Genomic DNA, 25,526 nt, shown 5'->3' with positions numbered 1-25,526 from the left:
GTTTTACACTTTGGTTACATTTATGACAGGAACATTCACCTCACTTGCATGTCTTTGGACTGTGGGAGGAAACCGGAGCACCCGGAGGACACCCACGCGGACACGGGAAAGACATGCAAACTCCACACAGAAAGTACCCGGGCTCTTCACCTGGGGATCGAACCCAGGACCTTCTTGCCGTGAGACGACAGTGCCAACCACTTAGCCACCGTGCCGTCCCACTTTAGATGCAAACGTTCAAATAATATACACAATCAGATCTTGTTGTCTAATTGAGATGGGTCTTTGTTTTTGTATTTTATAATTTATTGTTGGAGCACTCTGTTCCATGTTGAGTATATAAATAAAGCCATTTAAATAATAAACATTTGATACAATGTTTTTTTTACATTAGTAATTCATTTTACATGTAATTTGGTAATAAATTAATTTAAGCAACAAAAAAATCTAAGGAGCCACTTGGGAGCCGAAAGAGCCGGCTCTTTTAAGTGAGCCGAGCCAAAAGAACCGGCTCTCTAAAAGGAGCCGAAATTCCCATCACTAATCAAAAGAAACACGCAGCATGAGAGCCTCACTGCGCATGCTCCGATTCACGAACAAGACCTACGGTCTAGGGTCGTTAGTGAATTTGCGTAGGGTGCGCAAAGTGCGTAAGTTGCGTTCGTACTTTACATGCATATAATTTACACTATCATTTCTATAAAATTGCCGCTATTTCTGTATGTGCAGAGTAAAGTATTCAAAAAGTATTTCATTATTTCTCCCTCACTCTCTGCTACACGTGTTTGGTCTCTCAGTGCCACTCAGTCACGTGACGGTACCACAACACAGCAGGAGGGGCGGGGCGAGGTGAGCATGTAAACTGTGAGAGGAGCTGCTGCTGACTGTACACACATGATCTCTACTTTCTTATTAAACCAGAGAAACGTGCTGAAACAGTAACACTGAAGTATCGATCCCATCACGCTAGTATCAATCCGATTCCGGTACCAAGGTTGGTATCGGTACTATCGATATTTGGATCGATCCACCCACCCCTAGTATTTTGTTTTTTACAAGGTTCTGCCATGTTTAGTTACATTTCTGTTCCTAAACACATTTACAGTAGTTGACCAACAGGTACATGTAACACACTCACACACCGCCATCTTCTGGTTTAAACTACACATTTATATATTTACCTTTAAAAGATGAATTATTTTTTAGGAAATATTAGTTAAAACTTAAGGATAAACTTTATATGCATTAGATATGTCCCCAGAAGCGACAGTTAGCTCTGTATTAAACTGGGTAATTATATTTGGTGCCAGACAGTACCAATGTGGTAAATATCTCCCTGCAGTTAAAATCATTTAATGATATGTTTAAGCTCAGTTGTAAACAAAATGGAAAATGTAAATAAACATATACAGTGTATCACAAAAGTGAGCACACCCCTCACATTTCTGCAGATATTTAAGTATATCTTTTCATGGGACAACACTGACAAAATGACACTTTGACACAATCAAAAGTAGTCTGTGTGCAGCTTATATAACAGTGTAAATTTATTCTTCCCTCAAAATAACTCAATATACAGCCATTAATGTCTAAACCACCGGCAACAAAAGTGAGTACACCCTTTAGTGAAAGTTCCTGAAGTGTCAATATTTTGTGTGGCCACCATTATTTCCCAGAACTGCCTTAACTCTCCTGGGCATGGAGTTTACCAGAGCTTCACAGGTTGCCACTGGAATGCTTTTCCACTCCTCCATGACGACATCACGGAGCTGGCGGATATTCGAGACTTTGCGCTCCTCCACCTTCCGTTTGAGGATGCCCCAAAGATGTTCTATTGGGTTTAGGTCTGGAGACATGCTTGGCCAGTCCATCACCTTTACCCTCAGCCTCTTCAATAAAGCAGTGGTCGTCTTAGAGGTGTGTTTGGGGTCATTATCATGCTGGAACACTGCCCTGCGACCCAGTTTCCGGAGGGAGGGGATCATGCTCTGCTTCAGTATTTCACAGTACATATTGGAGTTCATGTGTCCCTCAATGAAATGTAACTCCCCAACACCTGCTGCACCCATGCAGCCCCAGACCATGGCATTCCCACCACCATGCTTGACTGTAGGCATGACACACTTATCTTTGTACTCCTCACCTGATTGCCGCCACACATGCTTGAGACCATCTGAACCAAACAAATTAATCTTGGTCTCATCAGACCATAGGACATGGTTCCAGTAATCCATGTCCTTTGTTGACATGTCTTCAGCAAACTGTTTGCGGGCTTTCTAGTGTAGAGACTTCAGAAGAGGCTTCCTTCTGGGGTGACAGCCATGCAGACCAATTTGATGTAGTGTGCGGCGTATGGTCTGAGCCCTGACAGGCTGACCCCCCACCTTTTCAATCTCTGCAGCAATGCTGACAGCACTCCTGCGCCTATCTTTCAAAGACAGCAGTTGGATGTGACGCTGAGCACGTGCACTCAGCTTCTTTGGACGACCGACGCGAGGTCTGTTCTGAGTGGACCCTGCTCTTTTAAAACGCTGGATGATCTTGGCCACTGTGCTGCAGCTCAGTTTCAGGGTGTTGGCAATCTTCTTGTAGCCTTGGCCATCTTCATGTAGCGCAACAATTCGTCTTTTAAGATCCTCAGAGAGTTCTTTGCCATGAGGTGCCATGTTGGAGCTTTCAGTGACCAGTATGAGAGAGTGTGAGAGCTGTACTACTAAATTGAACACACCTGCTCCCTATGCACACCTGAGACCTAGTAACACTAACAAATCACATGACATTTTGGAGGGAAAATGACAAGCAGTGCTCAATTTGGACATTTAGGGGTGTAGTCTCTTAGGGGTGTACTCACTTTTGTTGCCGGTGGTTTAGACATTAATGGCTGTATATTGAGTTATTTTGAGGAAAGAATAAATTTACACTGTTATATAAGCTGCACACAGACTACTTTTCATTGTGTCAAAGTGTCATTTTGTTAGTGTTGTCCCATGAAAAGATATACCTAAATATCTGCAGAAATGTGAGGGGTGTACTCACTTTTGTGATACACTGTACATACAATTATAAAAACGGATAGTTCCGGTCCTAAAATCTGATTGGCTGAGCCGCGTTCGAATCTGTTGTAAAATTAAGCAATAGAACACTTGAGGTCGTGAGTTATCGCGAATAACATCACGGCTGTGATTCGGTCGCAGGCACGAGTCGAAGGCGAGTGCCGTAGATCATCACAGCCGTGATGTTATTCGTGATAACACACGACCTCAAGTGTTCTATTGCTTTTATACATCAGTTTTTACAAAATAAAGAAAATAAATCAAAGAAGCCCTGAATTTCATATTAAATATGCTTTAATATTGACAAAAAAAAAGTAGTTCCACAACGAATATAAAGTTTAACACTACAAAGCAGACATCCCAAGTTGCAAAAAGGGAAGTAAGAAGGGAACTTAGGGAAGTAAGAACAACAAGAAGAAAAAGGCAAGAACCTCCGAAGGGAAAAAAGGAAATAAAAAACCTCTCACACACACCAAAGGATTATGGATGATAACAGAACTTTTATGAGCTGCTAACTGGGCTATTAAGCTAACTGTTCACGTCACAAACACATTAATGTTCCCTACATAGTGCACTAGATTGTGTATCAGATCACGGATTTATGTTCCCTACACAGTGCGCTAGATTGGATATCAGATCATGGATATGTGTTCCCTACATAGTGCACTAGATAGTGAATTAGACAATTGATCTATGTTCCCTACACGGTGCACTGGATTGTATATCAAATAACGGATTTAAAACGCGACCGGGAAAAAAAGTCTGTGTCGCCTGCGTGCGCGTTTGTGTGCATGAAGCTTGTCGTTAATGGCAACGCGTCAGCGGAGTAATACCATTGTGGTGTGAAAAGACCGTGCTGTTATCACATATATCAGCACGGTTAGAACGCTTCTCAGCCAATCAGATTGTAAGGTCGGAACTAACCGTTGTATAATGCCCGATATAGTCACACCTATGACCACCTCACATCATTCCATATTAATACGCCACTGTCAGTTTGCAGCACATTAAAAACGAAAAAAAAAAAAAAACGTAAAAAAAACCTCTCATGCCCACCAGCGAGGAAAAGTACAAACTTGATTGAACACTATTTTAAGTCATGTACTATAAATGGAAATGTCCAGATTAATATAAACAGTAATTCTAATCATTAAGCGGGTGTTTCGTCCAAGTAATAGTGTTTGTGGAGGAATGTTTATTGCGAATGTTACGTTCACCCTCATGTTGCCTAGCAACATTGCACACTGTTAACGGACTACATGGTGTGGCGGAAGAATGCTTTATTGTAAGTGTTTTTTGTAAATAAATACATTTATGAATTGAACATTGTTGTATTTTACCATATTTTATGTTGACTCCGCTTCGCGTCGTGCCAAAAACATCCTTCCCTGTGATAAAATCGCATTGTTTTGGCTTATTGCTTTATTATAGAAGTTAAAGACGTTTGTATATGCAGTGGAATTTCTGCTTTTGTTTTGATTTGAATTTGATGGGCGTCTCGCGCTGCGGTCGTAGACACGAACTGCTTACTTGCTCCTATGGCTGTTCGATTCTGGATTCCACTTCCATGTTTTAGGAGTTGGCTGAGTCGATTCCAAGAGTCGATTCCTACAGTGTATTTCTTAAACCCATTAAGGGAGGAAAGAAGCTTTTGTTAACCTAGAGGGCTAAATCTTGTGTCATCTACTTGGGCTGGTTATTCTACTTTTAGCAGGATCATAAGTCACATTTTTGTTACAGATGTTACAGACTCAGTAACCACAGTCTGATCATAGAGACAGGCACATATAAAAAGTCCTGGCTGCCCAGAGAGGAGAGACTGTGTGAGGTGGAGACAGAGATGCACTTCCTTCTTTACTGCCAAAAATTTAAACCAACACGAGAAATTTTTACAGACATATTTAAACAACAAATCCCAAATTACCAAACAGTTACAAAAAATTCTGGGAGAAGGGCATACTGCCCCCCTCACCACACAGTTTGTGTCAGTGCTACACCCCCTGAGAGACAGTGGGTAACAGATCTATGTATATATACATATGTTTGTAAAATATATTTATATATCTTCTGTATATCTTTCTGTAAATTTGCCAAAATATTTTTATTGTTTATTTTGTTTATCTTTATTCACTTTTATTGTTTACTGATCTATTGTCATCTTTTGCTTCTTTTGTAATTTTGTTATTATTGTTGTAAAGCTTTGGCAATATTGTTTTCTACAGTTATGCCAATAAAGCTACTTTGAATCTCTCTGAATCTTTGTTAGATTTTACTTTGCAGGTCGTGTTGGTGCTGCTGGCTCAAAAAGATTTGTTATTTGCTGTTTTACCATGATATTTACATGCAACTAATTAATTTAGTTAATTTTTTTTAGTAGTATGATCACAAGTAGTGAAGCTGCTACAAGTGTATTTTCCAGAAGTGAGACTTCTTAAGTTGGTTAAGTTATTCACTTAATTATTAACCAACTAGCAGTAAGCAATTACAATAATTAACAATATATACATTTTATTATCTATACATATACTAATAAAAACAATAACAATAATGAAGCGCATCTTCTATGGAATTGACTCGTAATCGAATCAAAGAATCGACTCTTCTTTTTGAAAATGACTCCAAGCCCTGGTTGCTGCCGCTTGGCTACTGTGGAGTTGTTAGGAGGAGACGGTGATCTTTCTGCTTGGACCAGCGGGTCCTCTTAAGTTCCCCCGCTGTGGGTACCTCCATGTTACCTTTTCTTACACGAGGATTTATTGAATTGGTCTGCTGATAGAGCATTAAACAGAAGGTATTGTACAGCACAGCAGTTTTTGTGTAATGTGTTATTATTTGAGCTAGGTTTGGCGTATTGCAATTGCTACATCGTGCTAAACCGTTGGCTGGCAGCTTTAGCTTTGGTTCATTAACGGCTGCGTCCCAAACAGCGTACTAGCGTACTAAATAGTGTACTAAACTAAGTATGCTAAATAAAGTCACAGCTATAAGTGCTGTTATTGTTTTGACTTTATAGTCAGTACTATAGTATGCGGTTTGGGACTACTAACGCTATTACCTAACATTGTGTAATCTATATAGTTCTAGTTCACGGCCATAGCTATTACATTGTTCAAACGTACAGCTTGTTAATATCAACGAAGCTTTACGTTTACATTGTGTGGCGAATTAAAACATGCTATCAAAATTAAACCACACAAGCAAGCTAACAAAATTAGCCAGAGAATGATTTTGATAGATAGCTCAGGACTGTGTCCCAAAACGCTTAGTAAAATCCACATTATGTGCCTATTTATCAGGAGAGAGATATTATTTTGGTACACTATTTAGTACGATAGTAAGCGGTTTGGGACGCAGCCCCGGTTAGCGTGTAGCATACCTGTCTATAGTTAGCCTGCGCGTCACCAGGTATAATGTGTCTAGCTGTCAGCCTAGCGTGTTGGCAAACATTAGTAGTGACAGTCACTGTACTTTAGATGACATGTGTTCGGAAATTAAAGCGTGTGGATATATTCAAGCCGACCTAACACTATATTTGGCTTGCTAATAGTTGTATTTGCATGGTGCAGAGATGGCTAACGTTATATAGCCAGACAAGTGCTTTCCGTGGCCTAACGCTAGCTAGCTCCGATATCACTAAATCTATCTACATGTAAATCGGTTTGACTGCTGTGGTGTTTCAGATTGATTTAGAGGAACACTGTGCTGAATAACGTTTTGTCTCGGATTTGGTGTAGGACGTGGTCTCAGGATGGCCATGGAAGTAGGGGCTGGAGGGGAAAACAGCACCCGGAAAAAGATGGAAGCGTTAAGCGAAGCAGTGGAGATAACCCCGCTGGAAATGTATGATTCAGCCCGGGCAAAAATCGCTGCCAACCTACGATGGCTATTCGCTAAAGCCTACGGAATCGGTAAGGTGTTTTATTTATCTCGATCAGCACTTAAGATCCCCTGTTGGAGACTTAAATTATATATGATTTATATTGTAAGATCAACACAATTATGCCTTTGTGTACCTGGATTATTGAGCATGCATCAACAGACAATTATGCCTTGTTTTGAAATGTGACTCTAAGCTGTTTTTGTGATGTGTAGGATGTCTCGATTCTATGTTTTTAAAAATTCAGATCTGGAATTGAAATAGTTTTGGTATATCGGTAGTAATATCAAGACTAATACTAAATCGACACTGGCACCCTGAGAGTAACCAAACTAACTTTGACCTGTGGTCTACTTTATAGGCACTTTTGTATCTAATCTTCACTTTGCAAATACGTGTTGTGTAAAGCACGTGTGTACATGCTACGATTAAAGTCCACATCTTAACCTTATTTTAACCTGATTAAATTATATTTAATCTTTTCACCTGCAGTGTTTGGCAGTGTTTACTATTGAGCTGTCTAATAATAGGATGTTTTGGTTGGAAGTCTTGTTGTGACCACTCAAATACAGCTTTTCACTTGTACACTAGATATAATAGATTAGAACAGATTGCCTTTATTTGTCATATATACATATACAGGTGTACAGTACAACGGAATTCTTTTTTTCGCATAAGCTGGGGTCAAAGAGCAGGGTCAGCTATTGTATGGCCCTGGAGCAGAGAGAAGTAGGGCCTTGCTCAATGGCCCAACGGCAGCTGAATGGCAGAGCTGTGATTTGAACTCTCAACCTTTCGGTCGCTAGCCTAAAGTGCTACCCACTAGGTTACCACTGCCCACTGTACACTATATTGCAGTATAGTGCAACACATTAAATATTCAAATCCAGATATATCCATTAGGAATTGCCTGGAGATTGCATTTGCCCACTCAGCCTTCTGCAATATTTCTTGCCACTTTGGTATGGAGGGCAACCACATTTAACAACGGCTACACATGGTTTACCTGGCAATAGAAACCACTACTAAATGTGGGATCACATACTTACAAATGAACCATAAAGTGCAATTAAAAATGGCCTTGTTTTACTGAATACACACATGCACAGACTAGTCGAATAGGCACCTCGCCAGCTAAAAGCACACCTGAGTTTCCAACCCAGATGTTCGGCTAGCGTAATAGACCGCTGGGACACCCGAGTTCCCTCTGTCATTGATTATTTTAAAAATGTTAATTCGAATTAGAAAAGCAGTGCTTTCTCTAAATGAGTTTTTGCACCTAGCTTGCTCATAAGAACTAAGGATGGGTGAGGACGTCTCAAGTCAAAAGTCTGAATGATTGTCGGTCAGCTGTTGGACATGAATTTAAATGGCATTAACCAACAGCATTAATGACGTAAACGTACAATGACTTCTCTGTTAGTTACTGGTTGGACATCCCTAAGAATTAGTCAAGACTATATTTACAAGCATATGAGGAAGAGCAAACTTGACCACAGTGATTTAAATTTAGATTGGGTGACTTTATACCATTTTCTTCTTCTTTTCTAGCACTAGTCATTGTGGAGTAGCTGAATTAAAGCACTGCTCCAAATATCTATCCCAGTGTTTTGTTGTTTATTATGGATTCCTGTGATTGGACTGTGTTTTTAGTTTTGTTGTATTAGACATTGTTTGCTTAGAATGGGCTTTCTGATTAGCCTGTAGTTTATCCTCTGCAGTAATAAGGCAAAGTTTGATTTACCCTTTGCTTAGATAATGAATCACAGCATTGAAAGCACCAAGCAAGAATCACTGTTGCACAGAGCGTATTTTTAGTGCTTAATCTGGCACTGGGCAGTGTGAGTGTATTTCATGCAAGTATTGAAATGAGTAGGCAAACGTCCCTGCAGGCAATGCAGTGAATTTTTTTCCCTTTGTAATCATTGATGGAGATTGGATTATAGCACACCCATCCAGCAGAATTGTTTTTTCCCCTACTGTTGTTTCTCTACTGTTGCCTACATTGTAACTAGTTTAGAGATTTGAGACTGGACCCATGATCACTAAATACAAATCAAATGTTCAGCGTTAATCTTATTTACTGATGTACTGTAGCTAGCTGTTCATTTTTCATTTAATTTCATTTTCATATTTTACCACCTCTTTGTGGTAGGTCAAGTTTCCCTGGAGTCACTGGGTGCAATGGAGTAACACACTCAAGACAGAACTCTAATCCATAGTGGGGCCTTGGCTACCCCTCTTTCCCTAGACGTAGCCGATCTTGTCTGTATGTAGATGCCCGACTGGCTGATAGCATTGCTGGATATTCAAACCAGCAGTATTGGGCAAGCGTAATTTACCACTGCGCCACCGGAGCATCAGCTAGCCATATTGTACACTGAGAACTAGAGATGGAACGATCGATCGGCTATAAATCGATATCGGCCGATTTTTAATCAAAATATGCTATCGGCGATCTGCGATATTTCCCCAATGTAGCCGATCCGATCGCGTGATATATAAAGATCACCTCCATGTTAAGCTTAACAGCTCAGTGGATTGATCCAGACTTTGAGCTACAAAGCACCAACCATCACATCACCATTCATCAACCATCGTACAGAAACCATCGTGAAAGCTCTTCACGACCTAAAATAACATAATTAACGTTGTGCATCATACATAGTTCAGGATCATCTGCTCTGACTGACAGATAACTTTTAGCTCCACAGACGGAACGAGTCTGACTCTGTTACAGATCTGTGGTAATAGCAGTTTAATGAAGCTTTTTAATGTAAGAGAGTCACACAGAATGTTCTGTAGTACTTGGTGTTTATTTAAAACCACGACATTAATTAATAACAGTAACGGAGAGATAACTGAGAAGAGAAACTTACGCTTCGCATAAAATTAATCATGAATCACTTATATCGATACTGTGAACAGAGCGTCTCTCTTAAAGGCACAAACACGTCAATGCTTCTGTCACCGGTTTATCTTCACTGTTTCCTTATTTGTAAGGTTTTTTCAGACTGAACTGTCATCTAACCTGCGTGTGTGTGTGCGTGGTCAGTTAGACTAATGAAAAATGAATTGCTTTAGTTTTAGAAGTAAAAAAATCTCGCAATGACGCCACACCCCCTGGTCAGGCACTCGCGCCCCACAGGTTGAATCCCCCCCCCCCATCAGAATCGGCTATCGGCCGATCGCTCTGAAAAGAAATCGGAGATCGAAATCAGCGTCTAAAACCCCGATCGGTACAGCTCTACTGAGAACTGTCATCACTTCCTGTCATCTGTGAGACAACTAACTTCATTCCAGATGTTTTGTTAATCAATTTTAATTGTAATGATGTCTGTCATGAGCAGTGAATGTGGAGTAACAGTGAGGCAGGTGGTTTGTGGCTGTGTTTTGTGATTTGCTCACAGTGGACTTGGTGCTGCTGTATGTGGTTAAGAGTGTTAATTTTGCCAAATTCTTTTTACAAATAACCAGCTGTTATTACATGATAGTCAATTAACAAGCATTCTTTTAAGTGAATCAATGCATCACTGAATTTCATGTCAGTAAGTTTTTCGGCTTTATAGAAACAGCTTAACATTGTAGTAATGTAAAACAGTTACATTAACACAAATATCATGAGCTTAATAGGCTAATCAAAAAATAAATAATTCAGTTGGTAACATAAAGCTCTTCCTGACAAGTTTAGCTAATATAACATAACCAAGGTTTTTATGAGATAATGCCAAACACATCCTGCTGGGTTTAATTATACTCTCTCATTTCATATGATCTAGATTTAAAACGTTTATATCTAGTTTTTATATCAAGATTTTCTGTTCAATCAAGAAGTGAAGCATGTTCTCCCAAGAGGGGATGCATTAGAATCCAAGAGTGCAGAGATCTGAAGGACTGTGGCCAGTGACCCACATAAGCGTGTTAAGGGTGTCAGATATCCGCTATTGGCACAACACCCTCTCCATGGTGCCCACAACACTGGACAACTCTGCTTTTAATTATAATATAAACCTTAAAACAGCAGTTGATTTTAGGTATGTCAATGAGTAACTGACAAATAAGCCATTGTTTGATCAATGCTGCCAGTTAAAATGTCACCTTAATTCAGTTCCAACAGCTGATGCTTGATTTCAATTAACAGTGCATCTACAGTCTGTACAGAATAAGAGTGCTTATTTAAAACACACCCACACCTTCAGTGGGCATGCATAAGCACCATGAATAGCCACATTTGGAGTTTTCAATCTGAACAAGAGCTTTTGGAGTCTGAATGCATGTTAGTCGCAAAGAGTCTGGATATTTTGCCTTATGCCTCAGTTTAAAGGTGGTAGAACTTTGTGACTTGTGAACTTGCCAAGAAATTGGCTAAATTAGCATCCCATGGTTAAATTTAATTGAGGGTAAAACTGCTGAATTCTCACACACATTAGCACCACTGAGGTAGTGCTGTGATAAATTTCAAGCTCCTTAGCATTGCCCCAAAAGTGGTGACAGGCTGAAATCTGTAGTCTGCTGTCAGGTACGTCGCAGCTAGACTCTGCACATGTGGATTTTGTGTAATGTTGTTTCTTAACCAACATGGTTTGGATATTTTGCCTAATTATCCAATATGAAACCAACTCTCTGAAAGCTCAGCTGGTTCTAGTCTTGCAGTTTATGTACATGTTTCTGCATTGACGTGAAACTTAGGGTCTGTCTGGAAACCTAGTGAGCTGCCTTGGTGCCTATCGCCTCCCTAGACAGCTGCCTAAGTAGAGTGGATTCTGATAAGACGTCGAACTTATAGGGCAGGTTATTCAGACACTACTTAGACAGTGATTAGGGTGATAACATCACCGCAGCTAACACAGTTAGGCTCAGGCCATTCAAACCAATGTGCTGAGGCGGCATAATAACATCTCCCTCCGTGTACCGAAAACGGTTAAATTGTCACTGACAAGCTCAAATTTGCAAATAGATGACACTTGTGCTCTTTTTATACAAATTAAAATTCAATAAGAATTTAGTTAAATTTTAAAAGAATTTCGCTCGTTGCCTCGCATTTGTCCTCCAAATTCGTAATTGTTTTTTATGAGAAAACTTTTGCCGCACTGAATGCTGGGATTGCCTTCACCACTAAGGAAGAATTGGCTGCTCACTCGTCATTCAGTTAAATTATTGCTTTGAAATAAGGCACCTTAGACGGCAGCATTTTAAGGTATTTAAGAATTTGGACCACTTTCTTCTTGGGAGCACGGATATGATGGTAGCTTAGGGGACAGTGGTAGCTCAGTGGTTAAGGTACTGGACTAGTAATCACCACCACCAAGTTTGGCCCCTCAATTGCCCAAACTGTGTTCAGTCATAATTGTAAGTCGCTTTGGATAAAACCGTCTGTCTGCTAAATGCTATGAATGTAAATGTAAATGATGGTAAAATGTTGCCTATTTAGAGAGTTCACTAGGTTTTCAGACAGACCCTTAGTGTCCCATAGAAATATGAAACACAACACAAAGGTTGTAATCCAATTGTTCTAAATATTAATTAGTGGCAGTTATCGGCTGAAAGGATTTGGTAAAAATCCGTCCCTAAGATAAATTAGATTTTACACTCCCTGAACTATTTTTGCCTTCCTGCATGTTGTATTATGGCCAAACATATAAACAATAGCTTACATTACAGCCAGGTTTTTTTTTTACGTCCTATATACCAGCTTGTGTTTGGTGTCCAAGCAATTAAACATTGAAAATGAATGTTGTTGCCACATGGTACACCAGAGGGGTCAGGTGCATATATATATGCACACATGGGGGAAGGGACGTGTCTGCTGCCATCTGACATTCAGCATTATCCCTCAGGGAAAAGGTTAGGACTGCTGTTACTTTTTTGGAGTGCAATAGAGTACATCTCTTTCTTTCTCTGTCTGTTTCTTTCTTTCCCCTTAAGAGAGAGGTTAAAGGGTTAAACTTTTCATTTTCATTAAATGCATTATCCTGGTCCGGTTTCACCAGTTCAACACTGGGCATAAGGTAGAAACACACTGGACAGGGCACCAATCAGTTGCAGGGCATTTGGAGTTTAATTCATCCACGGCTCTATAGACGTGTAGCATGCAACTATTATCTACTTCCAAATGCTTGTGGCCTGTTGTTACATCACTGGCATGTTCTGTATTTGCTTATTGTTGACATACTTAGTGCAATAGTTGTTTCCCTGTGGGAGTGTGTAAACCAAACCATGTTTACAGAAGCTGCGCTTCTTATAGTCATGTTCTCATTTCTGTCTGATCAGAATTAATCATGCGTGTTTCATTCCTGATATGTGTATTTTCTTTATCTGCAAACTGTCCCAAGGTCAGTTTGTGACAGTTTACAGCACAGTCTGTCTTGTGTTTATATTCTAGCACAATGTTTATATCCAGACCTCAGCTACCACAGCTCATCACTGTTTACATGGGAGGGGTTGAACTGTAAAGAACAGCCACGCTGCCTTTTCACACTTTCATTGCTAGTAACAATTCATTGATCCAAAAAGGGAAAGCTGTAAGGCCTAGTTACAGTTCTTTATTACAGTGCAGTTCTTTATTACAGTCTTTTATTCCACTGTGTGAGATCTCTGTTAAAATAATGCAATGCAATTGGTCATTTGTGTTCAAAATACACAAAATACTGTATATACTCACACATATTTAGAACATCTAGTTCTCTCAAACAATGTCCATGTAAATTATTATTTAAACCTCTGCCTCAGTACAAAGTAGAACATCCTTTTGGGGGCGGCTCGGTGGGTAGCACTGTCGCTTCACAGCAAGAAGGTCCTGGGTTTGATTCCCAGGTGGAGCAGTCCAGGTCCTTTCTTTGTGGAGTTATAAAATTGTCAGACTGTGAATTTTGTGTAACCAGTAACTACCTGCCTTGTCATGAATGTAACCAAAGTGTGTAAAACATAATGTTAAAATCCTAATAAAATAAAAAATAAACACCCTTTTGCCCTTATAACCTCTAATAAGCAATTTTGCTAAGTGGTAACAAGCTTCTGACACCTTCTTTTCTTGAATCTCCGCTCATTCTTCTAGTGTGAAAGCCTCCAGCTTATTGAGGTTTGATGACTTTCATGCTGCAACTGCTTTTATTAAATCCTGCCAAAGAGGAGATTTAAATGGAGGCTGAGATGGCCACTTCAGGATATTTCAGGACTGAAAATCTCAGTTATAGCACAAAAGGCATAACATGACAAAAGCCTCTTGAAAATGCTTTGGTATTTCTGTAAATCCATGATGCCAGTCTCACAGTAAAGATTGCTAGTTTCTGTAGCAAAAAACATCCCCACATCATTACTGACCCTGTGCTTGAATAGTATTCTTCTGGCTTCTATTTTCTTGCACCAGACAAATGTCTGGACCGCATGGCTAAACAGTTACAGTTTTGATTTGCCACTCCATAAAACAGTGTCCTGGAGCTCTGCAGGCCTATGCAAATTCCTTCTGCTGTATTCCTGTGGACCTGTCTTGTGTTTCTTGAGAGTGAGATGCTGCATGCAGTCCAGCTATGGTGTTCTGACCGGTTGTGGTTTTGTCACTGATGCACCATAAGTTTGTTACTTCTTAACAACACTTTTTTTGTGATGGCCTCCATGACTGCAAAACACCTTGAACATCTCTGGGTGGTTGTAACACGTCACAACTGAAGCAAATAAGAGGTTGTTATTGAGTTTCCAATGATTATTTCATGTTGATAGTCATACAGACTATAGCAGTAGGTTTTAAGATCATCAGTACTATGTACTTAGTTATACTGACACCAATCAGCTTGTGTTTATGATTTTAATGTGTGCTAGTTTTACTGTTAATTTAAACAAAGTTGGCACATAATCAAGCATCAGGTGTTGGAAAAGACCTTAAGTGACCTTTTAAACTGGGGCATTAATCACTTGTTGTTTGGTTATTGGTTAATCAATTAGTCGTTAACATTCCTGATTTAATGCATCTGCATTTCTACATACAAGTTTGTAGCAACAATTTAGTTGTTTACAAAATAGATGAAACTAATTGTTATTTTCTCCTAAGGCTTGTGGTGCCCAGCACTCATGACAGTTAGCTGATAACGCTTAATCTTTATAAGCCACAAAATTGCTGAATGCTCCATGTCTAGTTATTATAGTGCCTGACGCAGCGTTTTTCCGCTTCAGTGCTGGAGGCCCACTGTCATGAAGAGTTTCATACCTGATCCAGCTTATAGAGTTTGTTTGACATTTAACACATGAGCTAAACCAGGTTTGTTGGGAGTGAAGAGGCCTCCATGACTGACATTAAAAAACTCCAGTCAAAACGTGATTATTTTAGTTGCTATATGATAGCAAAATGTAATGAATTGTCACCTTCATATTATTGCCCACTTCTACTCTGTCGGACTGAAAGATGCAGCCGTTTTAACGTTTCTAATTGTCTCCATTTGTCCCTGTTTCAGATCACATCCCAGAAGACATGCGGGATCCCTTCTACACAGACCAGTATGAGCAGGAGCACATTAAGCCTCCTGTGATCAGGCTGTTACTCTCCCCTGAGCTTTACTGCCGTGTGTGCGGCCTCATTCTCAAAGGGGACCAGGCAGCCTCACTTCAGTCTTACCAGTCAGTCATCCAGACTCTGTCTCGGAAGGGCATTTATGTCATGGAAGGTGATGACACCCCCGTCACTGAGGCAGACCTCACCTGCCAGCCCATTAAGATGGTAAGAGTTTTTTATTTACTGCTGGATATAATGGGTTTGTATTGTTGAGTTGAAAGGCTAATGTGAAACAGACTGCATTGCTAGTTAGAGGGTTGTATCCTAAATTACATCACAGAACAGAAGCAGCGAGATGAAGGAAATGAAGCATTGCATGGCCAGAATGCATCCTTTATTCTGAGGAACACTTCCTGTTGAAGATGCCTTATCGAAACACAAAGCAGGCAGGAATAAGGTACCTGTTGTTGACTTTATGTCCCATAGATTCTTTTTGCCCTCCTGTCCAAACATTAAACCAGGAGTTTTTACTAAACAGTCAGAAAAGAATTGGAATCCATTGAGTTCCATCAGTTTATTTAAGCCTGATATGATTTCCTGCCTCAGTGAATAAAAAAAAAAAGAAAAAAGAAAGTGCTGGTGAATCAGCACTGTTCACTCTACCTGGCTTTATCCCTTTACATGCAAATGTTTCTGATTGAGCCCACACCCTGTACAGTCCTTTGTGCAATCTAATCCACATGAACCTGTTTGACAAAACCGTATTGTTCAGAGGCATGAGTGTGTAACTCTTCATATTTGCTTGGTGTGGATCTCAGTAACACAAGTCGTGACTGGTATTGCACCAGCATTGTTATTACCAGGCTGCTAAGGCTGACTGATTGAAGTAGGGCTTCACTTGGGTAGATTATGATCAAGAATATGTGAGACTGCCACATACAATGGGTACCTTAAAAGGACATTTTTGTTGTATGATGGTTACTTGGTACAGTGCAGCTGCAACCCTCATTATGTTTTAGCTGATTGGTTGATTGGTTATAATTAGGGATGCATCAATACCATTTTTCCCAAACGAGTACAAGTACATGTATTTTTGTACTTACCGATACCAATACCAATACCTATTGGATCAGATATCTGACATGTTAGAACAGCGGTTTTCAACCTGTGAGTACTTGTCTGGGAAGGCGTCAGTGCCTGACCGGGGGGCGTGGCATTACGAGATTTTTTTTTACTTCTAAAACTAAAGCAATAATTCATTATTCACCCACGGGAGACATATTTCATTAGTCTAACTGACCACGCACTCAAGCACGTTTAATGTTATTCAGTTCAGTCTGAAAAAAACCTTCAAAATAGAGCTATCAGTGAAGATAAACCAGTAACAAAAGCAATGACCGCTGTTATAGGACGTGTGTGTGTGTCTTTAAGAGAGGAGATGCTCTGTTCACAGTATCGATATAAGTGATTCAGGAGTCAATTTATTTTAAGCGCAGCGTAAGTTTCTTTTCTCAGTCATCTCTCCGTTTTTACTGTTATAATGAATGTTGCGGTTGTAAATAAACACCAACTACTACAGAACATTCTGTGTGACTCGCTTACCTTATAAAGCTCAGGCTTAATTATACTGCTTATTACCACAGAGCGGGAGCCGACTCAGAGTCGTTCTGTCTGTGGAGCTAAACGTTTTCTCTCAGTCAGAGCAGATTATCCTGAACTAACCAACTCTGTGAAGTAATGTTTTCTGCTCTCATCTACATCAAAAAGCAAGAACCGCTTATGATTTACCAAAGTGAACCACGAACTTATATAACGTGCTGATAGAATCGGCTCAGATGGGGTCGGACTGTATTCTTTTTTTAAAGTAATATTTTCAATCAGCAAAATTGCATCGTATGTATGATGTGCACAACGTTATTTTAGCTTGTCAGAAGCTTTCTCAATTGGCACACGCGCGCTCACACTTAGCGACCGAGAGCCGAGTTTTGATCGCCGAGCGAACGCCGAGTTGCTCCCGAGCCGGCAAATCTAGCGCCGACCAGCCGCCGAGCGAAAATCATGGCAAAAATCGTGTAGTGTGAACCAGGCGTAACGCAGCAATAGACACGGTATCGGATGTTTAGTATCGGAGCCTCGTTTGCGAGTACGAGTACGAGTTAATGAGCGCGGTATCGGGCAAATACCCGATACCAGTATCGGTACTCATGCATCTCTAGTTATAATGTGTCAGATTTGTGTCAGACTTTTAAAGCACAGCGTTTCGCTTCTCGGCCTTTTGGCCAAGATCATGTGTAGCATCTGTTCTTGTCAGTTGAATATCTGATACGTCCTCTACCTGAGGACCAATTTGGGCAGTTCTAGCCTAGCAGTTCACTGGACTAGTAATCGAAAGGTTGCTGGTTCAAGCCACTGGTTGGGCCTTTGAGCAAGGCCCTTAACCCTTAATTGCTTAGACAATATACTGTCAAAATACTGTAAGTCGCTTTGGATAAAAACATCTGCTAAATGCCAAAAATGTAAATGTTTATGCATTTGTTACCATGGCAAATAAATGTTCCTTTGCTCGACCTCTTGTAGAATTGTCAAGCGACTGCTTTTATTGACAAGATCAAGTGTTAATCACTTAAAAGTACTGTGTGTAAATGAGCTGATTGAGCTGTAGGTTCAGACTTTCAGAGATCTGCATAGGGCTCTGTAGCAGAAGAGGTTTGGGTGGAGGAGTTACCATGGTAACTTGTTTTGTAGATGAGCTGATGCCTGTAGACAGTCTGGCTGAGTAAGGTACTTGTTAGCTGGGGCTCTTGCACATGCCCCTGTATGGAGGGTAAAAAGGGGCTCTATCGTGTGAGGTGTGTTTTGTTGGTTTCTGAAACAAATGCTGAGGACACATATTAGGCTGAAGTTGTTTGCAAGCCTATAACAACATGGATTTTTTTTGTTTAATGTTAGTGAAGTTTTCCTTACATAAAAAACCTCTATTACTAGTATTATTAAGTGCCATTAAGTCAATTCAGGTTCCTGACGACTGTGTGGGTCGTTTTTTTCTGGAATGTCCTGCCTTCCATTTAAGCTGAATAAAATCTAGCCTTACTTCACAATAAGATGTTAAACAGCAGTGGTAGGTCATTGTAACGGCCCTTTTCTGTTCTGAAATGACTGCCTCTGTGCAAAAAGCGATATACTTAGACACGACATGGTGAGGAGCAGCTCCAGTGGCTTTCTCTGTGCCCTGACATTAACCTTATTACATTATCTTCGGCATTGTGAGCCAGGCCTGCTTGTCTAATATCAATGCCTGACCTCACAAATAGATAAGTTAAATCTTCAGTTGTTTTTTCTTCTGTTATTTTATTCATAGGGTTTTAAAACATTTAAAACTAAAGTTTTTCCTGACTAACTTGATTGTGTAAATTGTGTGGGTAAAGGGCATGGCCAGAAACCAATACTCAATGCCTGTGTCCTTTGATACCTCAGTCAGCTGTGCATTAAAAACCCACATGCTTCTGTAATCAATTCAACCACACAGGTTTGGGAATACCTCAACAAACCCTTGTCTTGAATTGCTGAGTCTACAAATGCAATGTAAGACTCTGCTCTGCAGAGTAAAAGTCGTATATCAACAACGTCGAGAAACACTGCTGACTTCTCTGGCCATGAGCAATAAAAATGTGTGTTGACAAGTCACCAGTTAAGTTGTTAGAGGTTGCTCTATCAGTACATACACACAATGTGCAGTGCTTCAGGTGTTTTAAAGCATGGTATCGGCATGCTTATATTTTCTGAAGGTTTCATTTCTCGCTGCATATAGGCTGTTTATTTGAATTAGTACCTTTTTCAAAATGAGCGTTCGGTTTTTCTATCTTGCTATTCTAATTCTTTATTTAAATGTCTGGTAGAGCTCTCACATGCCACTAATCGATGCCCTGATGATGGCCTACACCGTGGAGATGATCAGCATTGAAAAGGTGGTGACTTGTGTCAAACGATTCTCCACCTTCAGCGCTTCTAAAGAGCTCCCGTTTGACCTGGAGGATGCCATGATCTTCTGGATTAACAAGGTATTAAAGATTGTGTTGGTCTCCATGTCCATGACTTATGCAGCACTAAGACTGGCATTATTTTTCTTTTATACTTTAGAACACAGAATTGCCAGCAGATACAAAGATGTCATTAGTAAAAGCTCATCTCTCATTTACAGTAAAATAACCAGAGGATCCTGTATGTTCAAGCAGCAGAATTTTTTATCTACTGTTTTGTTTGTGGTGCAATTTATTTCACACACATGGACACTCCAGTGCCATAACACACAAAAGAAATACAGTTATAAGAAAAATACAATGAATCCAGTGCTGTTCATATTGTTTTTAACCTGCTATTATTCCATCCTACAGTAAAGGTCTAAAAAACATACTGCAATACCACTGTCTATGTTTTCTATTTGTTTGTTTGCAGCTCTGTTAAATGACGGACATAAGATACATAAAATATAAAAGAAAATATTTTCAGTGTTTTATTATTAATGGCTAATGACAAAGCCAGCCTTCCAAATGTAGGTGTTTCTGTCTGCTAACCAACCCCCCCCCCCCCCCCCCCATCTTTGGCAAAATAGCTTACTGTAGAATCCTGAGTTGCTGAGCTTTTATAAGGTGTAAGTGCTTTATTACACTGCTGAGGCATTAAATTCAGTTACTTGTGGGTCAGTTAATATTAAGCAGATATTAGCTGGGTTAGTTGATTTTACTTTTCCGTCTATAGATGGTATTCAGTGCCCCCCTAACGCTGATATGTTTATGGTTATCTCCAGGTAAACTTAAAAATGAGAGAAATTACTGAAAAGGAATGCAAAGTGAAGCAGCACCTGCTGGATTCTCCCGGCCATCCGAAGGTATTACTCTCTCCAGCCACTTCTTTTCTCCTGACTAGCTTCACAGAGAAGCAGCTGACGGATTGTAATTTTGTTGCTGTATGACGAAAACAATTTCTCATGAATGTTTTCCAGTGTCACTACTCCCTTTCTTTCTCTTTCTCTCTGGAGTCTGCTAGCACTGTCAGTTCTGTTTTATTTTCTCCTCTTCTGACCGTGCATTCCTGTCTGCTTCCCTCCCGTCTCTCTCCTTCTAACCTCCTCCCTCGCTACTCGGATAGTCTCCCTCAAAGTGGTATTGGAAACTAGTTCCTGTAAGTTGGCTGCAATTGCAATCGTCTCCACCACTACACACATTAGTATGTGTTAATGTGCACACATACACACCCTGCCATTGAAGCTTTGCAGTGATGTACAGTGGGAGACCCTGATAGCCAGTGGTTCACGCTGTCCAGCGATCACCCAACAATATCTGCCTTTCACCCCTTTAAGCCTATGCTGTATGAGCTAACACCATCATCTATCTATCTATCTATCTATCTATCTATCTATCTATCTATCTATCTATCTATCTATCTATCTATCTATCTATCTATCTATCTATCCATCTATCTATCTATCTATCTATCTATCTATCTATCTATCTATCTATCTATCTATCTATCTATCCAGCTATCTATCTATCTATCTATCTATCTATCTATCTATCTATCTATCCAGCTATCTATCTATCTATCTATCTATCTATCTATCTATCTATCTATCCAGCTATCTATCTATCTATCTATCTATCTATCACTCTCTCTCTCTCTCTCTCTCTCTCTCTCTCTGTGCATGTGTGTGCGTGTGTTAATAAAATACTATATGGCCAAAAGTATTTGGACACCTGACCATGAGCTGTTAAATATGCCAAATACAATGATCTATATGATCTTTTTCACCAGTATGCATCTGTGAGTAAGTGCTCATTTATTCAAAAAAGTATTTGACTGGCATTTGACATGAGCACTGTGGTTGGTCAGGAAAGCCTCAGTTGATGTTCAGGTTCATTCCAAAGCTGTTCAGTGTGGCTGGGCCAGGGCCCCTGTCTTTATAGACCTTTTATAGAGGCACAGTTATGCTGGAGCAGGAAAGGACCTTACTTTTGTTGCAAACTTGGATGCGTATAATTTGCTTCTTATAATTGATTTATTACTCTTAATAAAAAATTAGAAGAGATGTCCTTATACTTTTGTCTATATAGTGTTGTGTGTGTCTGAGAAAGAAACTTTAACATGCCTCTCCCGCTTTTGGCTCTTCTCCCTGTTTTGCTAAACTGTACTTGCCAGACATCACATTTGTCTCTGTTTTTTTAAAGGTTATTTCTGCTCCTACAGAGCTTAGCAATCATGTTTTGGAAAATAAAAATGACTAAAACTTGAATCAGTTTTTTTTTTTTTTTTTTTATATATATTTACACTTTTTATATGTTAATCAGCCATTTTAACTAATTAACATTCAGGAATAAAGTTTTAACCAACACGTTTGTCAAATCTCTCATGGATTTGTATTCAGAGCATTAACTTTCAGGAGAAGTTTAAGGCACAGACCAAGAATTTGTGCAGCATGTATACACCGATCAGCCATAACATTAAAACCACCTCCTGGTTTCTACACTCACTGTCCATTTTTATCAGCTCCACTTACCATGTAGAAGCACTTTGTAGTTCTACAATTACTGACTGTAGTCCATCAGTTTCTCTACATACTTTTTAGCCGTCTTTCACCCTGTTCTTCAATGGTCAGGCCCCCCACAGGACCACCACAGAGTAGGTATTATTTGGGTGGTGGATCATTCTCAGCACTGCAGTGACACTGACGTGGTGGTGGTGTGTTAGTGTGTGTTGTGCTGGTATGAGTGGATCAGACACAGCAGCGCTGCTCTATTAGACACTCCTACCTAGTTGGTCCACCTTGTAGATGTAAAGTCAGAGACGATCGCTCATCTATTGCTGCTGTTTGAGTTAGTCATCTTCTAGACCTTCATCAGTGGTCACAGGACGCTGCCCATGAGGCGCTTGTCCAGCAGTGACAATGAGGTGTTTAAAAACTCCATCAGCATTGCTGTGTCTTATTCACTAACACACCACCACCATGTCAGTGTCACTGCAGTGCTGAGAATGATCCACCACCCAAATAAAACCTGCTCTGTAGTGGCCCTGGGAGTCCTGACCTTTGAAGAACAGCATGAAAGAGGGCTAACAAAGCATGCAGAGAAACAGATGGACTGCAGTCAGTAATTGTAGAACTATAAAGTGCTTCTATATGGTAAGTGGAGCTGATAAAATGAACAGTGAGTGTAGAAACAAGGAGGTGGTTTTAATGTTTTGGCTGATCGGTGTATATGCATTTGTGTAACTACACTGAATTGGGAATTTTTAAAGTCATAAAATGCTGACTAGTCTTGCCGCTAAACAAATGAAAATAATCTTATTATTTGTGCAATCTCTTATTAATGACAAATCTATGTTTACAAAAATTAAAAGTTTGGAATATTGAAAATATAAAAATTATTTCACTGGGTAGAATTTTTCATCCCTTCCTTACTCTGCTATTACCACCGAATCATTGCATGCTAGAGCCTGCCATTTATTCACATGCTTCCTTATCATTCATGTTCACTCTGTACCTTTAGTTTACTTCCAGCTCTGTGTTGTAGCTGTCATTCTGTTGGTGTGTAGCTAGGCTGTTCATTTTAGAAAGCAGTTTTAGCTAAGTCAGGGATGACCATGCCTAATGCTGCCTGACTTCTTGGTCAGTCATAATTGACTTTCTACATATAATATTTTAAGTGGCACTTTTCATTGCCAACCGACAACCCTGATATTTTATTATGCAAAGCTAGTCAGTGTTTATTTTGTGTGTGGTATTTTTGGTTTTCTTTTTAAAAGTCAAGCTGTGAGTTTGTGTTTGGAATGTTTAAGTGGCTAAACTTGCCTTTCTAGTGCAAAAATACTTCCTTTACAGGGGTGGACAAATCATATACTTCTTAGTTTACCACCAAGCAAGTGAATTTTCTGATCTTTTGTTTCACAAAACTTGTCAAACTAGGTTAAATAATAATTAAAAAAATAACAATTTCTCAAAATGTGGTTTCACCATCTTTTTTCCACGACCCATCATATTAAAATAGCAACCAGCTAGCTTGAACTTACTATGCACTACACTGACACTGTTTTAAATGATGGTGATGTGTAAAAACCCTGTAAAAACTGAACAAAATGCAGCCCGATGTAGCTGTTTTAAATCGGTCATGTCTAACTCACGTTAAACACATGTAGAGTAAAAGTGAAGACGCTCATCATTTAATACTAACAAAGCTAAGAGAGTATATTTATTAACTGAAATGCTAACCAAAAACTTTTACCATATTCTTGAGGCACAATCAGCTGGTTCTGCTTTGTCTCAGACAGCAACAGGCACCCTCTTAGGTCTGCAGGAAGTCAGGAATCAGTCTGTAGGAACTAAGGCAACAAGATTAAGTTTGCAGACATGAATTTCAGTTACATAAAGCAAATTGTAGCTTGTTGGGTTTAAAAAGATGTTATTTAAAATATGTTGAAAAAATATGTACAGTAAATGATAATCCCCAGCTAACAGTCAGTAGTGTCACTGTCACTTGAGTCACAAGTGACGCACTAAAAACAGAAGTAATCCAGAACCTGGATTTTCCAGCTGCCTTTGTCCACTCCTGCATATTTTTAATTTAGGTTTTTAGTGGTATGCATTCGATACAAGCCAAGACTGAATGCATAGTATCAGAAATACACAGCTAAAATTAGTTACTCCTATAAATATAATTCCTGTATATAGAATACTGCTTCAATAAACAGATACTTCAGTTCTTTCTTCTGCATTAGATTTACCTAAACTCAGAGGGCAAACAATGCCTCAATTCTAGATGAATGTCTGCTAAGCCCCTGGTTCCGTCCTTTTCTGTTCCCTGTTCAGGTGCGGTACAGACGGGAACATGCCTCAGGCCGTAATTTTCCTCACTTCCCTCAGCTGGAAGATCTGATGAGAGATGTGTCTGATGGTGCCGCCCTGATGACTGTGGTACACTACTACTGCCCAGACCCGATGAAGCTTGATGGTACACAATCTACAATGTTACTAGGCTTTATTTTGGCAGGCAGCTATAATCTGATTTTCTGGCATTTCTAACTGGGAAAAGATTGTGTGATTTTTAACTATTTATAGTGCATAAAATGTGATTCAGCTTCATTCTGTTACACATTTTCCTTTTCGCGTTCTGACATTGCAATCAGTTTGCCACATGAACAAATGGCAATAGTGGTCAGTTTTGTCCTGCTGTCTGAATCTAATCTCAGCGGTGGCTCTGTGAATAGCACTGTCGCCTCACAGCAAGAATGTCCTGGGTTTGATTCCCAGGTGGCGCGGTCCGGGTTCTTTCTGTATGGAGTCTGCATGTTCTCCCTGTGTCTGTGTGGGTTTCCTTTGGGAGTTCCGGTTTCCTTCCACAGTCCAAAGACATACAAGTTAGGTGAATTGGAGATATAAAATTGCCCATGACTGTGTTTGACATGAAAACACTTGAGCTAATACATCTTGTGTAACCAGTAACTACCTCACCAGTCATGAATGTAACCAAAGTGTGTAAAACATGATGTAAAAATCCTAATAAATAAATGTAACCTCAGATATATTTCACTTCTACTGCTGTCACCTCTCATACAGTGAGTTAGATTGTCTGTAGATGTACTTCTGTACTATTTTGTATACAGAATTTTCACATTTGTCAGTACAGCCTTAATGCAAATATTGACCATACTGTATATTCAAGTACTGCAAGTGTGATTAATAAAGGTGACTCAACGCACCTGCTAATTTGGTTTGATAATCTTATCTTTTCATTGTGTGTAGATATCTGCCTGAAGGAAGTCCCTTCGATAGCAGACAGCCTGTACAATATCCAACTGCTAAAGGAGTTTGCCAACAAGTACCTTAATAAAAGTTTTTATTTAACACTAGAAGACTTGCTGTATTCACCACTTGTGCTCAAGGTAGGAAATTTAGGGCATGTTTTTTTGCTTTGTGATTATTTACAGCTGACATTCTTATAACCATGTTTCCTCTATTTGTCCTTCAGCACAATGTTATGGTGTTCATCGCTGAACTCTTTTGGTGGTTTGAGATTGTGAAACCTGAGTTTGTCCAGCCAAGAGATGTACAGGAATTCAAGGACGGTAA

The 25,526-nt window shown here is 39.7% G+C and overlaps 1 protein-coding gene and 1 pseudogene across 2 annotated transcripts in view; both read left to right on the top strand.

Annotated features, from left to right (window-relative positions):
- Positions 1–5,758: 5,758 nt before the first annotated feature.
- Positions 5,759–25,526, top strand: part of camsap1b (calmodulin regulated spectrin-associated protein 1b) — a 29,974-nt gene continuing 10,206 nt past the window's right edge. The window contains exons 1-8 of one of the 2 annotated variants that reach the window (XM_063017522.1): positions 5,759–5,844; positions 6,788–6,961; positions 15,375–15,637; positions 19,309–19,470; positions 20,217–20,297; positions 24,267–24,408; positions 25,200–25,339; positions 25,426–25,522. In XM_063017522.1, the coding sequence (XP_062873592.1) occupies positions 6,802–6,961; positions 15,375–15,637; positions 19,309–19,470; positions 20,217–20,297; positions 24,267–24,408; positions 25,200–25,339; positions 25,426–25,522 (1,045 nt within the window). In that variant the 5' untranslated portion in view covers positions 5,759–5,844; positions 6,788–6,801. Of the gene's footprint in view, positions 5,845–6,787; positions 6,962–15,374; positions 15,638–15,740; positions 15,870–19,308; positions 19,471–20,216; positions 20,298–24,266; positions 24,409–25,199; positions 25,340–25,425; positions 25,523–25,526 lie in introns of those variants that run through there. The other variant, XM_063017523.1, reaches the window with a different exon arrangement.
- Positions 17,672–17,772, top strand: LOC134335782 (U2 spliceosomal RNA; annotated as a pseudogene).

Source organism: Trichomycterus rosablanca, chromosome 21 (genome assembly GCF_030014385.1).
Source record: "Trichomycterus rosablanca isolate fTriRos1 chromosome 21, fTriRos1.hap1, whole genome shotgun sequence".
In the NCBI taxonomy this organism is placed as follows: domain Eukaryota; kingdom Metazoa; phylum Chordata; class Actinopteri; order Siluriformes; family Trichomycteridae; genus Trichomycterus; species Trichomycterus rosablanca.
The sequence above is the reverse complement of the archived record's forward strand: the minus strand, read 5'-3'. Positions and strand labels throughout refer to the sequence as shown.